This window comes from Solanum tuberosum, unplaced genomic scaffold, assembly GCF_000226075.1.
Source record: "Solanum tuberosum cultivar DM 1-3 516 R44 unplaced genomic scaffold, SolTub_3.0 scf00189, whole genome shotgun sequence".
In the NCBI taxonomy this organism is placed as follows: domain Eukaryota; kingdom Viridiplantae; phylum Streptophyta; class Magnoliopsida; order Solanales; family Solanaceae; genus Solanum; species Solanum tuberosum.
The window spans coordinates 257,322-269,406 of record NW_006239113.1 but is presented as its reverse complement, the minus strand read 5'-3'; the positions used below and the strand labels follow the sequence as shown (position 1 = coordinate 269,406).

Sequence of the window (12,085 nt, the reverse complement as noted above, 5' to 3'; positions counted from 1 at the left end):
TACTAGAAAAGGAGTCCTAAAAGGAGAGAATAAACCAAATATACAATAATATTATATTTTCCTTTCAAGAAAAGTAAAAACATTTATGGTAATGTTTTGTTTTTTCTTTAAGGAAAAATAAATCTTAAATTATGGTAAGAAAATCAGGGCAAAACCCTAACACTTTGTTCATCGGGACAAATTAATGAAAAGAAATCACCTTGTAAATTGATGGTTTTCAATCAACTGCGTCATTGACCACTAGATCACGCTCGTATCTATTCTTGTCAAGTTTTGTTTAGTCTTGTGTTTATTTTCATTATAATTTTCTTCTTTCAATCTAGAATCACAGCCAAACCTTTTAATAACAATTTTTTATTGCTAAAGTAAAATAATGTTATAGAGAACATTTAACATAATATGACATAAAAAATCAATTTAAATAGGAATTTGACCATTACAGTGAAATATTTTTATACATGACAATTATAGAGAGGTCCGACTATATATATATAGTATGATCTTCCACCTTATCTCTATTTTTTGTACTTTATGGAAATGCTATACAAGAACAATAACTACTCTGTGTGATCGCATGATTAAAATCGAGAAAAGGTAAATTGTATGTATATCTTATACTTACCTTCAAATATTTGATTTGGTCTACTTTCACAACAACAACAATAACATACATAGTATCTTATACTTACCTTCAAATATTTGATCTATATATTCTTGAGGTTGATTGTAGACTAACATGTTGATTATATATTAGGGCTTTTGTTTATTATAAACTGACCAATTTAATTAGTATATACTTATTCATTTTGGGATTTGTCAGACTTGTACAAATTCAATAAATGTGAAAGGTGACGATTTATAATCAATATCATGTGAGTTAATTGTAAATTATACTAGTCTATAATTAACTATCCAAGTGGTCGATTAAAACAATTCATAATTTGGACTATAACAAGGTTTTGGAATTTGGACCCTCCTCGAGCTCGTCGATTGAATACGTCTCGTCATTGCTAATGGTGGTCGTGAAGCTTATGAAGATTATGTTTATGCAAAAAAATAGATGATAATTTATAGACTGGGGAGTGACTATCTAATAGTTTAGGATATAAGATTTTGAGAAATTAAACTCCAAATTTGGTAAAAAAAAATGATTGGCATTCCTAAATTAAAAAAAAAAATGGATTGTAACTTTTTAAAACTTTATCCATCTTATCGATCGGGTCGGGTCGGTATTGAAGTTTATCAGTCTAACTTAGCGGTTATCGATTTGTAGACATGATAAACCATTATAAAGCCAATAGATAATCAATACTCCACTAAGTTATAATGGTTTAGCGGTTGATGAAAGTTTTTATATTTTTTGCTCTTTTTGCTGTAATTAGGGGTAAAATGTATGCAATGAACACCATCTATATAATAAAATCGCAACCCCCTTTGAGTAAGAATGGTGAAAAAGAAGACCATGTTATTTAAGAATTCTAATTTGTACCAAAAACACAAATTCTTGGAATTACTAAAAGAAATACTAAAAAAGATGTCTGTCACAAAAGGGAGGATGACGCATACACAATTTTACTCCCGTCCTATGAAAGTAGAGAGGTTGTTTCTGATGGACCCTCGACTTTAAGTGAAGCCTATCAAAATCAGTATGTAGAAGATTTTAAAAAAGTCTCCCAGGCCACTAAACAATATTTTCAGCTTCTGTATTATAAGTATTTATCAACACATGCTATATCCCACTAAAATATACATCTTCTTAACTTTTGAAAAATGAAAGATATAAATATATGTTTGGATACTAGGTTAAGATCAATATTGATCTTACCTTGTTATTGTTGTGAGATCAATCTTCTTGGAACTTTTTCAATGCCTTGTAGTTAAACCAGTAACAACATGTCAGATTGTTATGCCTTGGGGTGCATCGGTCGATTCGATTCGGTTTATGTATTATCGATTCGGTTTATTGGTTTTTGGTTTTTAAATACGCTAAACCAATAAGATAATTTTTTATCGATTTTCGGTTTATCAGTTTTGTTCCTTAACGGTTCGGTTTTCGGATTAACCAATATAAAAATGCTTATAAAATAAATATATGACTTCTCTAATAAACTTGACACGACAAGATAATAATGTAACTTTACAAAAGCTCATAAAATATAAATAATAATAACAAACATGAAAATAACTATACATGTGTAACACAAAGAGAAACTAAGAGGAATATGGTTCTTACTTTAGGTTAACGATTTGTATAATGTAAAGTTGTGAACTCAAAGTCACAGCGAAGTATGAATTGATGGCTAAATGACAAATACATAACTATTAAGATATTGAGATTAATATTTACTAATATGTATGTATATGTAAAAGTAGTATATTACTATTGTCTTAACTCTTAATGAGTTATCGGTTTACTCAATAACCCAATATTGAAAACCAATACCGAACCGATAACCCGATAATTTTTTTTATAAAACCATTAAGAAACCGTTAACCTAATAACCCAATTGCAATAAACCAATAACACTTTTTTCGATTCGGTTTATCGATCAGTTCGGTTTCTGCACACCCCTACGCCTCGTAGAGCATTCCAACCTCGATACGTTGAGGTAATGGTACACCCATAGCAGGCAATGCAGATCTGCAATTGCTATGCAAAACTTCATAGAAAGCAAGCATAGTTCTATCAAACCATCCACAGTCCTTACCAATATAAAACCTCGTCTTTCCACGAATATGGACCACTCCAGCAAGCTTTGCCTCTTCCAACTCGGAAACTTCATCGTCAACCTCCAACGAATTGGAGCAGTGGAGCACGTGAGCTCGTAAACTTTGGATGACTTGATTAACCAAATCATCTCCTTCAAGACTAAGCTTATCTGCATAACCATACCGAATCACACATCTATAAACCCCTCTGAGACCTAGTTTACTAACAACAAACCTTTCACCTGGTGCTACTTTAGGAACCAGCAAGTAACGAAGAGTTGTAAATACAGTAACTTTGTGAAGAGATCTCATGTTCTTTATGTAATGACCTAAAATTGGGGTTAAACCATCTTGGATATTTGTGTAGAAGAAGCAGAGTCCAGGAACTCTCTGAAGACCTGGATCGATTAGCAGTGTCCTTAGTCGCTCCGAGTCTATCTTGTGTGTCAATTCATACTCGAGTTTTCTCTGCCTACCGTAGAACCAACCAAACATAATGAAAGCAAGAATGAGAGAAATGGCAAAAGGGATCCAACCACCTTCGGGAATTTTTGTGAAGATTGCACTAACATATACGCTTTCCATCACAAAAAATACAACGAAGTAGAGCGCGACCAGAGCTGGTGGAGTTCTCCAAATAATGATCATAACCAATGTCAACAATATAGTCGTTATAAGCATAACCATGCTAACAACAACACCTGTAAGAGAATCATTTTAATTAGTTATTGCAATATTTACTATGCTGACAATACCAAAGAGTTGAACAGTTGCAAGAAAAAATGCAATTTATAACTTAATATAAACACACAAGATCATACATATATGTAATTTTATTTGAACAATGCTAAACAAGACAAGACGATTTTGTTGAACTTGATTTGCACCACATATATGTGCGTTATCACTACTCGTGAAATTTCTAATTGGACAATGCTAAACAAGACGAGACAATTTCTGAAAACAACGAACAAACAGAATGAGAAAATTCCGGTTCACAATTTGTTTAGCTCAATGCATTACACCAGGTACCCCTTAAAGTAAGCAAGTCATCACCAAGTAGCAGTAAATTAGGTAAAGAAAATGCTAGTAGTCGATGTTAACAACCACCATCCTACGAAGAGGAGTCGAGTGAAAGATAACTTCCATAAAGGGATCAATTCAGTTAAGATAGTCCCTAAGAATGAGAGATTAAAAGCAGAGGGTTTAGAGAATCTTACCGAAGGCATTTCCGATGTCTTGTCCATCTCCGAAAACTAGTATGACTGCAACACAGAGAATCATGAGGATGTAGTTAACTTCTGGTGAGTAAACCTCGCCTTCTTTGCTGGAGGATGTGTGAACTACCTTCACCCGAGGAAAATAATCCAACACAACTGACTGCTTAATAACCGAAAAGGTGGCTGAAATCAGAGACTGACTTGCAACTATTGCAGCTAATGTGGCTATCACAAAAATTGGCCAGTACACAGCAGATGGTATAAACTTGTAAAATCCATCAAAATGGTCATCGGGATTTCTAATCAGATATGCCGTCTGTCCTGCATATGTCAGCACCAATGATGGATATATAGTACAGAAAAATGCTATCTGCCAGAAAACAAGGTTCCTTAAATCATATAAACAAGCAAGAAGAAGAGACTAAGAGAAATTCCAAGACGTCGCAAGTATTTTTACCCGAATTGAACTCCTGTTGAAATGACCAAGATCAGCAAACATTGCTTCAGAACCTGAAAAATTAATGATATGATTGTACTATTAAACAAAGGATATTTTACTAATCTGCTTGTCTACATTCTAACATCTTTATAGCCTTCCCAAGGTGCGGGAAACAAGAAGATCAGCATCTGTTGAAAACAAATAAAGGATTTCCCTTTTAGTTAGTGACTGCAGGGACATTCCATATTCTTTATAATATTTTCCACCTCCACTCATCTCCTTGCGAGTTTCTCTGGATATGAAACAAGACACCAGGTCTAAGCTTTTCCGGCCATGGGTAGACATTGCACACATGATAATTGGTCCAAAATTTTGCCCAATCTTAATAGCAAAGTAATAGGGAAAGAAAGTAAAAGAACTCAAAACATGAGGAAATGGATTTATATCTTAATCAAAATGAAGAACTTTTGCAGACCACACCAACAACAAGGCTTACCTGTAATGCATAGGACAGTACCACCAAGATATATCCATCCTTGTTTTCCCCCTAAGAATGAAAGATTAAAAGCAGAGGGTTTAGAGAATCTTACCGAAGGCATTTCCGATGTCTTGTCCATCTCCGAAAACTAGTATGACTGCAACACAGAGAATCATGAGGATGTAGTTAACTTCTGGTGAGTAAACCTCGCCTTCTTTGCTGGAGGATGTGTGAACTACCTTCACCCGAGGAAAATAATCCAACACAACTGACTGCTTAATAACCGAAAAGGTGGCTGAAATCAGAGACTGACTTGCAACTATTGCAGCTAATGTGGCTATCACAAAAATTGGCCAGTACACAGCAGATGGTATAAACTTGTAAAATCCATCAAAATGGTCATCGGGATTTCTAATCAGATATGCCGTCTGTCCTGCATATGTCAGCACCAATGATGGATATATAGTACAGAAAAATGCTATCTGCCAGAAAACAAGGTTCCTTAAATCATATAAACAAGCAAGAAGAAGAGACTAAGAGAAATTCCAAGACGTCGCAAGTATTTTTACCCGAATTGAACTCCTGTTGAAATGACCAAGATCAGCAAACATTGCTTCAGAACCTGAAAAATTAATGATATGATTGTACTATTAAACAAAGGATATTTTACTAATCTGCTTCAAACATCTTTATAGCCTTCCCAAGGTGCGGGAAACAAGAAGATCAGCATCTGTTGAAAACAAATAAAGGATTTCCCTTTTAGTTAGTGACTGCAGGGACATTCCATATTCTTTATAATATTTTCCACCTCCACTCATCTCCTTGCGAGTTTCTCTGGATATGAAACAAGACACCAGGTCTAAGCTTTTCCGGCCATGGGTAGACATTGCACACATGATAATTGGTCCAAAATTTTGCCCAATCTTAATAGCAAAGTAATAGGGAAAGAAAGTAAAAGAACTCAAAACATGAGGAAATGGATTTATATCTTAATCAAAATGAAGAACTTTTGCAGACCACACCAACAACAAGGCTCACCTGTAATGCATAGGACAGTACCACCAAGATATATCCATCCTTGTTTTCCATTTCTTAAGAAGAAGAGGACAATGTAATGGGGTGATATTGCCTTAAATATGCTCGGATAATGCTTTATGATACTGTATATCCCAACGAGAGGAGTGGTAACAGTCCATGCACCCATGATAGGAGAGAACAGGAAGCTCACTCGTGAAGTACCAAATTTTTGCAGGAGGAATAGAACAATGAGAACGATTGCTGAGAGACCTTCGACCAACGCTGCAAGTAGCAAGCAGAGAAATTGTGAATATCGAGAGGGAGAGATGTGTTTACATAAATGGGACAATAAATATGTTCCGCATGATCTAGTGTTTAAAAAGGACTTGCAACCTGTCATAAAAAAAGACTTACAACTTTCAGAAACTGCTCTGCGTCTCCTTTTCATCAATATGACTTATTGACCTTAAAGTGTTCAATCATTACTTCAAATAATTACTAGAGCAAGGATTCAAGTTATTTCAATTAGCTTCCAGAATCGGACTCATGTAACATCAATATGTAAATCTGTGAAAGGTCGTCTTTTAACAAGCACAATACCTTAAAACCTGAGAAATTACAAGAATCAAAATTGTTCTTCTACCACTTCCCAATTACCCTCAAAATCATAAAGGCCTCCCCGTTCAAAGACAATTTTTTATTTATGACAAGAAAACCCACAGCTGCTACCCTTCGGGTGGGCATAGGGTAAACCCCGCTTCAGTGTAATAGCCCGCAAACCACACAGGAGCGGTAAGCCGCACTAGGAAAGCCCCGTGCAACGAGCTCGACTGAGAAAGCAAAGAACAATATGTACCATACTACATGTTGTCATACTTACATTTACTGACTGAGGAGAATCGTGCTCTTAAGCCATCCATTGCAGACAACACTAACAGAAAGAAGGGACAATTAATGAAACCGAAAATGAAAGAGGGAAAACTGACAAGCACTCAAAAGGTTGCTGAAAGTAAACTAAAAGGCCCAACACAAGCTAACATACCTGAGATGGCAGGTGTAAGTATGCCATCGCCAATAAGCATGCACGTACCCAACATTGCGATGAAAAGCAGTACCCTTCTGGCAATCAAACTCCTCTCACAAAATTTACCCAACCTACTTGGCTTTTTCGATTGGTTAACATAGGAATGGCTTGAATTCAAACTGGCACTATTTGAAGAAAGAATCCCAATATTTATATTCCTGCAAAGTAATGAATAAAGAGCAAACGTTCCACCTACAAAAGACCATGTTCTAGAACTAAAATTTCGATAATGATCACATCAAAAGCGAAATGAAGAAACACTGAAGTGTCTTTCAAAAGGAATTTCGACCAAAAGATAAAGAAAATTAAGAATGGAGTCAACATTATAAACATCCTTCATTAACACCTTCAACATTCTCCAAAAGATTAATCTTTCTTTTAGTATGAATACAAACAGACAGTTTCTTAAAACTCGAGTCACCTCACTACTAGAAATAAAGGTTTTTCCCACTTGCAAATAAGTGGGAAATTTGTGCTATAACATATGATTTTTCCACTCATTCCCCACTGAACCAGCTCCACTGGGAAAATGCATGGTGGGAAATAGATTCTCAGAAATATTGAGAAGTTTCCTATTTTTTCCATATGAAACAATTCCCATTTTTTTCAATGGGAAAATGTTGTCGTAAGTAGCAAAAGTACAAAGAGAGAGCGATCAGCAATACCTTCACCCTGATCATCAGCTTGGAGAGCTATGGTAGCATATTTGACAACACCAATCAGACTTAGAGTCCAAAACATTATGCTGTATATCCCCAAATAATCATCCTCAGTTGGAGACTTTAATGGCATTGATGGATATACATAGAGTGGAGATGTGACAAGACCCCCAAAAACAACTCCTAAGGTCTTGTATGCAAGTACCAACGTCTCCCATCGGCTAGGGTCCTAAACAAATATAGTTTCCGAGTAAAAACAAATGTCAAAGTACATCCTAGTAGAGACAACTTAACTTTGAACATAAAAACGTTTGTAGAGTCAACCATCACCATCAACAACAACTTTGTGATCAACAACTTTGCCGCAATTGAAAGATACAGCTATGTATGATGAAGGAATTGGATTAAGGAAATACCATCATCATCAACAACTTCACCTCAACTCACAATATACGTGGAACAGTTGAAATATCGAGAATCAACCATGATTTTCTTCGACCGAACTTTGTTTATATGTCTTTTAAATATTTTATGTTATTAATTATTGTGATTTATAGTAAGTTACTCGGACTCTCCAAAAAACGATGCACACCCGTGTCCAGAGGCGAATCTAGGATTTTTCGAACATGGGTGCACCAAGTAAAATGTATTGAAGTGAGAATTGATCCTTAATCCTCAAGGTCAAAAGCTCAACATTTAACCATGTGAACCATTTAGACTTCTTGTAGTACGGGTGCAAGAATATAATATTATACAAAATCTTAAAAAATATACATATAAAATATCTAATTTTACGAAGAGACCACGGGTGCGGGTGCCCTATTTTTTGGATGTAAATTCGCCACTGCCCGTGTCGGATCCATCAAAAATACACTACTTTTTGAGGATCCAACACGCACCCGTCGACATTTTGAAAGAGTCCAAGTAACATAGATTTATACTACTTTCGACGTAGTTTCCAAGTACTACGTTTGTTTCAATTTGTTGTCTTACTGTCCTTTTTTAGTCCATTTAAAAAAATACTCTATTTCTTCACTCTTTACTTTCAACTTTTCATGACATTTAAAACCACAAAATTAAATAACATTTGATAGATTCCACATATCTTTAGTTTAAAGACCATTCAATTCAAAACTCAGTACACACAAAAAAACACTAGGTTATTCTTCCCACCTGTCCGAGCCTTGGTGGACAAAGTTATTTGGTACCTTTTGCTCGAGGTGACAGGTATCGCGTGAAATTAATCGAGCTGCATGAAAAGCTGACCAAGACACTACCGTCATCAAAAAAACAAAAGACCATACAATTCAAAAGTCTTTATTAAATTTCTTAAACTCCGTGTCAAGTTAAAAAATGGAAAAAAAAATCAAAACAGACAAAGTGTATATCATTTTTAAAAAAAAACTCAAACGCCTTCTATGTCTGAATTCATAATCAAAATTTAAAACTTTTGAATCACGAAATTCCAACTGTATCACGTAAACTAAAAAGATAGAGCAGTAGTTTGTGTGCACTCCGACTGAATGAATGTAAACATACAATGGAAGTTAAACACAGAGAGAAATCAATATGCTACAAAACAGAGCACAAAGTTCCATTTTTAAGGGAAAAAAAAAAAACACAACACAAAGAGATGGATATACAGAGCGCGTGGAACGAGATGAACCACTGAACCTTTTGGTCATTGTTAATGGTTTCGCCGTCATGCACCGCCACCATAACGGCTGCATCTGACTGCACCGCCGCTGCTGCCGCCGTCAAGTCAGACCGTCCGGTTTGTCGATCCATAGCCCACTCAATCCAATAAAAATCCTCAGACTAAAATAAAATAAGGCGTGAGGGTGGGGGGTGGGGGTCGGGGCAGGGCACGTATAGCTTATTGCAGACTGAATTACTGAAGAGAGAGAGTAAATTTATAGTCCCATACGTGCTTTCATATGAAAAGATAAAACGCGTTCTAACAAAAAATATTTTTTGTATTTAAATTAAAAATAAACAAATGAGTATGGGCTCATTTAGTATGAATGATAAGGTATATTCCCTCTATCTATTTTATTTGTCAACTATATTAAAAATAGTCATTAATAATACTTGTTCAATTTAAAAAATCAATAAATAATTTACTCTTATTATTTAATATCTAATATATTTTTCAAAGTACTAAACTAAATAATTTCTTAGTTCATTTTTACTTACCATTGTTTGACTTGGTACACTCATTAAAAAAATAATCATTGATATACATATTTTAACACACTATCCTTACTAATTAATGTTTAGTATTGGGTCTTGAAAAATGATATGAAAAATAGTATTTAATGCTACAGATAAAACATGGAGAAAAAATTATTTTTTCTTGATATGTCAAAAGTAATAAGTAAAAATAAAAAAATATTTTAGAAATAAGTGACAAATAAAAGTGAATGATAATGTAATAATATTGTCTCTATAATATATTATTTCTTAAGATGTACATCAAGTTAATTGTAAATAACTATTGTTGAGTAAATGGTGTAACTAATTTCAAAACTAATTTTAAAATAAACTTATTCATATCTAATTAGAATAAAATTACAAAATAATATTATTTTTATTTTATATTAAAATAATATTATTTTTATTTTATATTAAAATAATATTATTTTTATTTTATATTAAAATAATATTATTTTTATTTTATATTAAAATAATATTATTTTTATTTTATATTAAAATAATATTATTTTTATTTTATATTAAAATAATATTATTTTTATTTTATATTAAAATAATATTATTTTTATTTTATATTAAAATAATATTATTTTTATTTTATATTAAAATAATATTATTTTTATTTTATATTAAAATAATATTATTTTTATTTTATATTAAAATAATATTATTTTTATTTTATATTAAAATAATATTATTTTTATTTTATATTAAAATAATATTATTTTTATTTTATATTAAAATAATATTATTTTTATTTTATATTAAAATAATATTATTTTTATTTTATATTAAAATAATATTATTTTTATTTTATATTAAAATAATATTATTTTTATTTTATATTAAAATAATATTATTTTTATTTTATATTAAAATAATATTATTTTTATTTTATATTAAAATAATATTATTTTTATTTTATATTAAAATAATATTATTTTTATTTTATATTAAAATAATATTATTTTTATTTTATATTAAAATAATATTATTTTTATTTTATATTAAAATAATATTATTTTTATTTTATATTAAAATAATATTATTTTTATTTTATATTAAAATAATATTATTTTTATTTTATATTAAAATAATATTATTTTTATTTTATATTAAAATAATATTATTTTTATTTTATATTAAAATAATATTATTTTTATTTTATATTAAAATAATATTATTTTTATTTTATATTAAAATAATATTATTTTTATTTTATATTAAAATAATATTATTTTTATTTTATATTAAAATAATATTATTTTTATTTTATATTAAAATAATAATTACGAAATAACTTATTCCAAAAAAACGTCTCCTTTTAAGATGGTTCGAAGAAAAGAGGAAGGCTTGACTCTTTTACATGAGAAAAAACAAGACGTTGATAAGATAACCACTCTTTTTTTGGCATATAGTATGTTATTACCTTTTTTACACAAAAAAAAAAATGATAAAATATGTACTAAGTCAAATTTTTATTTAAAATAACTAATTTATTATTTTATCAAAGAAAAAAATAGTCATTCGACACTTTTAAAATTACTTTTTTCTTCTTCTCTTCGTTCGTCGAAATTATTTTCTTCTTTTATCTTTATAGTCATCTTCTTCTTTTTTGACAAAGATAAAACTATTTTTATCACTAACTATTATCTTGTTTTGTTTTGGTCTTCGTTTTCGTTTTCGTCTTCATCTTTTGAATAGTAAATCATCTGCCATACTTCGTTTATTACAATTATTATTTATCATCAACAATTGTTGTTAATTACTATTGTCAGTCGCTATCATCATTAGTTACTATCTAGAACTATCATCATTGGTCATCACCCAACACAAATATCCCTAATCGTCACTGACCACAACCATCTCTAGGCATATATCACCTCCAATTGTCATACAAATTTTTAAACTTATTGATATAGTTTTCGATATATTTAATTAACCTTTAAATAGAAACAAATTTTGTAAACTCAAATGTTGAGAAAACAAAGCATCTTAATTATTTACTAATCAGATTTAACACAACAATTAAATCTTAAGATACGTCTTAATATTCATATGTGAATTGAGATTCAAATATTTTATTCTTACAGTATGTTTGGTATGAAGTTTTTCAATTTTTTCATGTTTAATTTCAAATCTTGAAAAATAAGTTCCTTAAAGATGGGAAAATGACCTGGCTAATTAAAACAATAGGAAAAACGATATTTTTAAAATCAAAATTTTCTTCACCCCATCCCTCGTAACTCTCATTCTCGCCACTCC

At 31.2% G+C, this 12,085-nt stretch overlaps 2 protein-coding genes across 2 annotated transcripts in view; one reads left to right on the top strand and one right to left on the bottom strand.

Annotated features, from left to right (window-relative positions):
- LOC102586306 (D-galacturonate reductase-like) overlaps positions 1–1,388 on the top strand; it is a 4,509-nt gene extending 3,121 nt beyond the window's left edge. The window contains exon 4 of the mRNA XM_006355022.2: positions 1,383–1,388. Coding sequence (XP_006355084.1) covers positions 1,383–1,388 — 6 coding nt within the window. The remainder of the gene's footprint in view (positions 1–1,382) is intronic.
- A 913-nt stretch (positions 1,389–2,301) lies between these two features.
- On the bottom strand, positions 2,302–9,538 carry LOC102593376 (probable potassium transporter 17). Its single transcript, XM_006354961.2, has 8 exons — positions 9,281–9,538; positions 7,613–7,835; positions 6,906–7,139; positions 6,744–6,794; positions 5,885–6,145; positions 5,416–5,468; positions 4,959–5,328; positions 2,302–3,410 (listed from the first exon to the last, which is right to left on the bottom strand). The coding sequence occupies exons 1-8, from the start codon at positions 9,392–9,394 to the stop codon at positions 2,572–2,574; spliced, it is 2,145 nt and encodes a 714-aa protein (XP_006355023.1). The 5' UTR covers positions 9,395–9,538; the 3' UTR covers positions 2,302–2,571.
- Between the last annotated feature and the right edge of the window lie 2,547 nt (positions 9,539–12,085).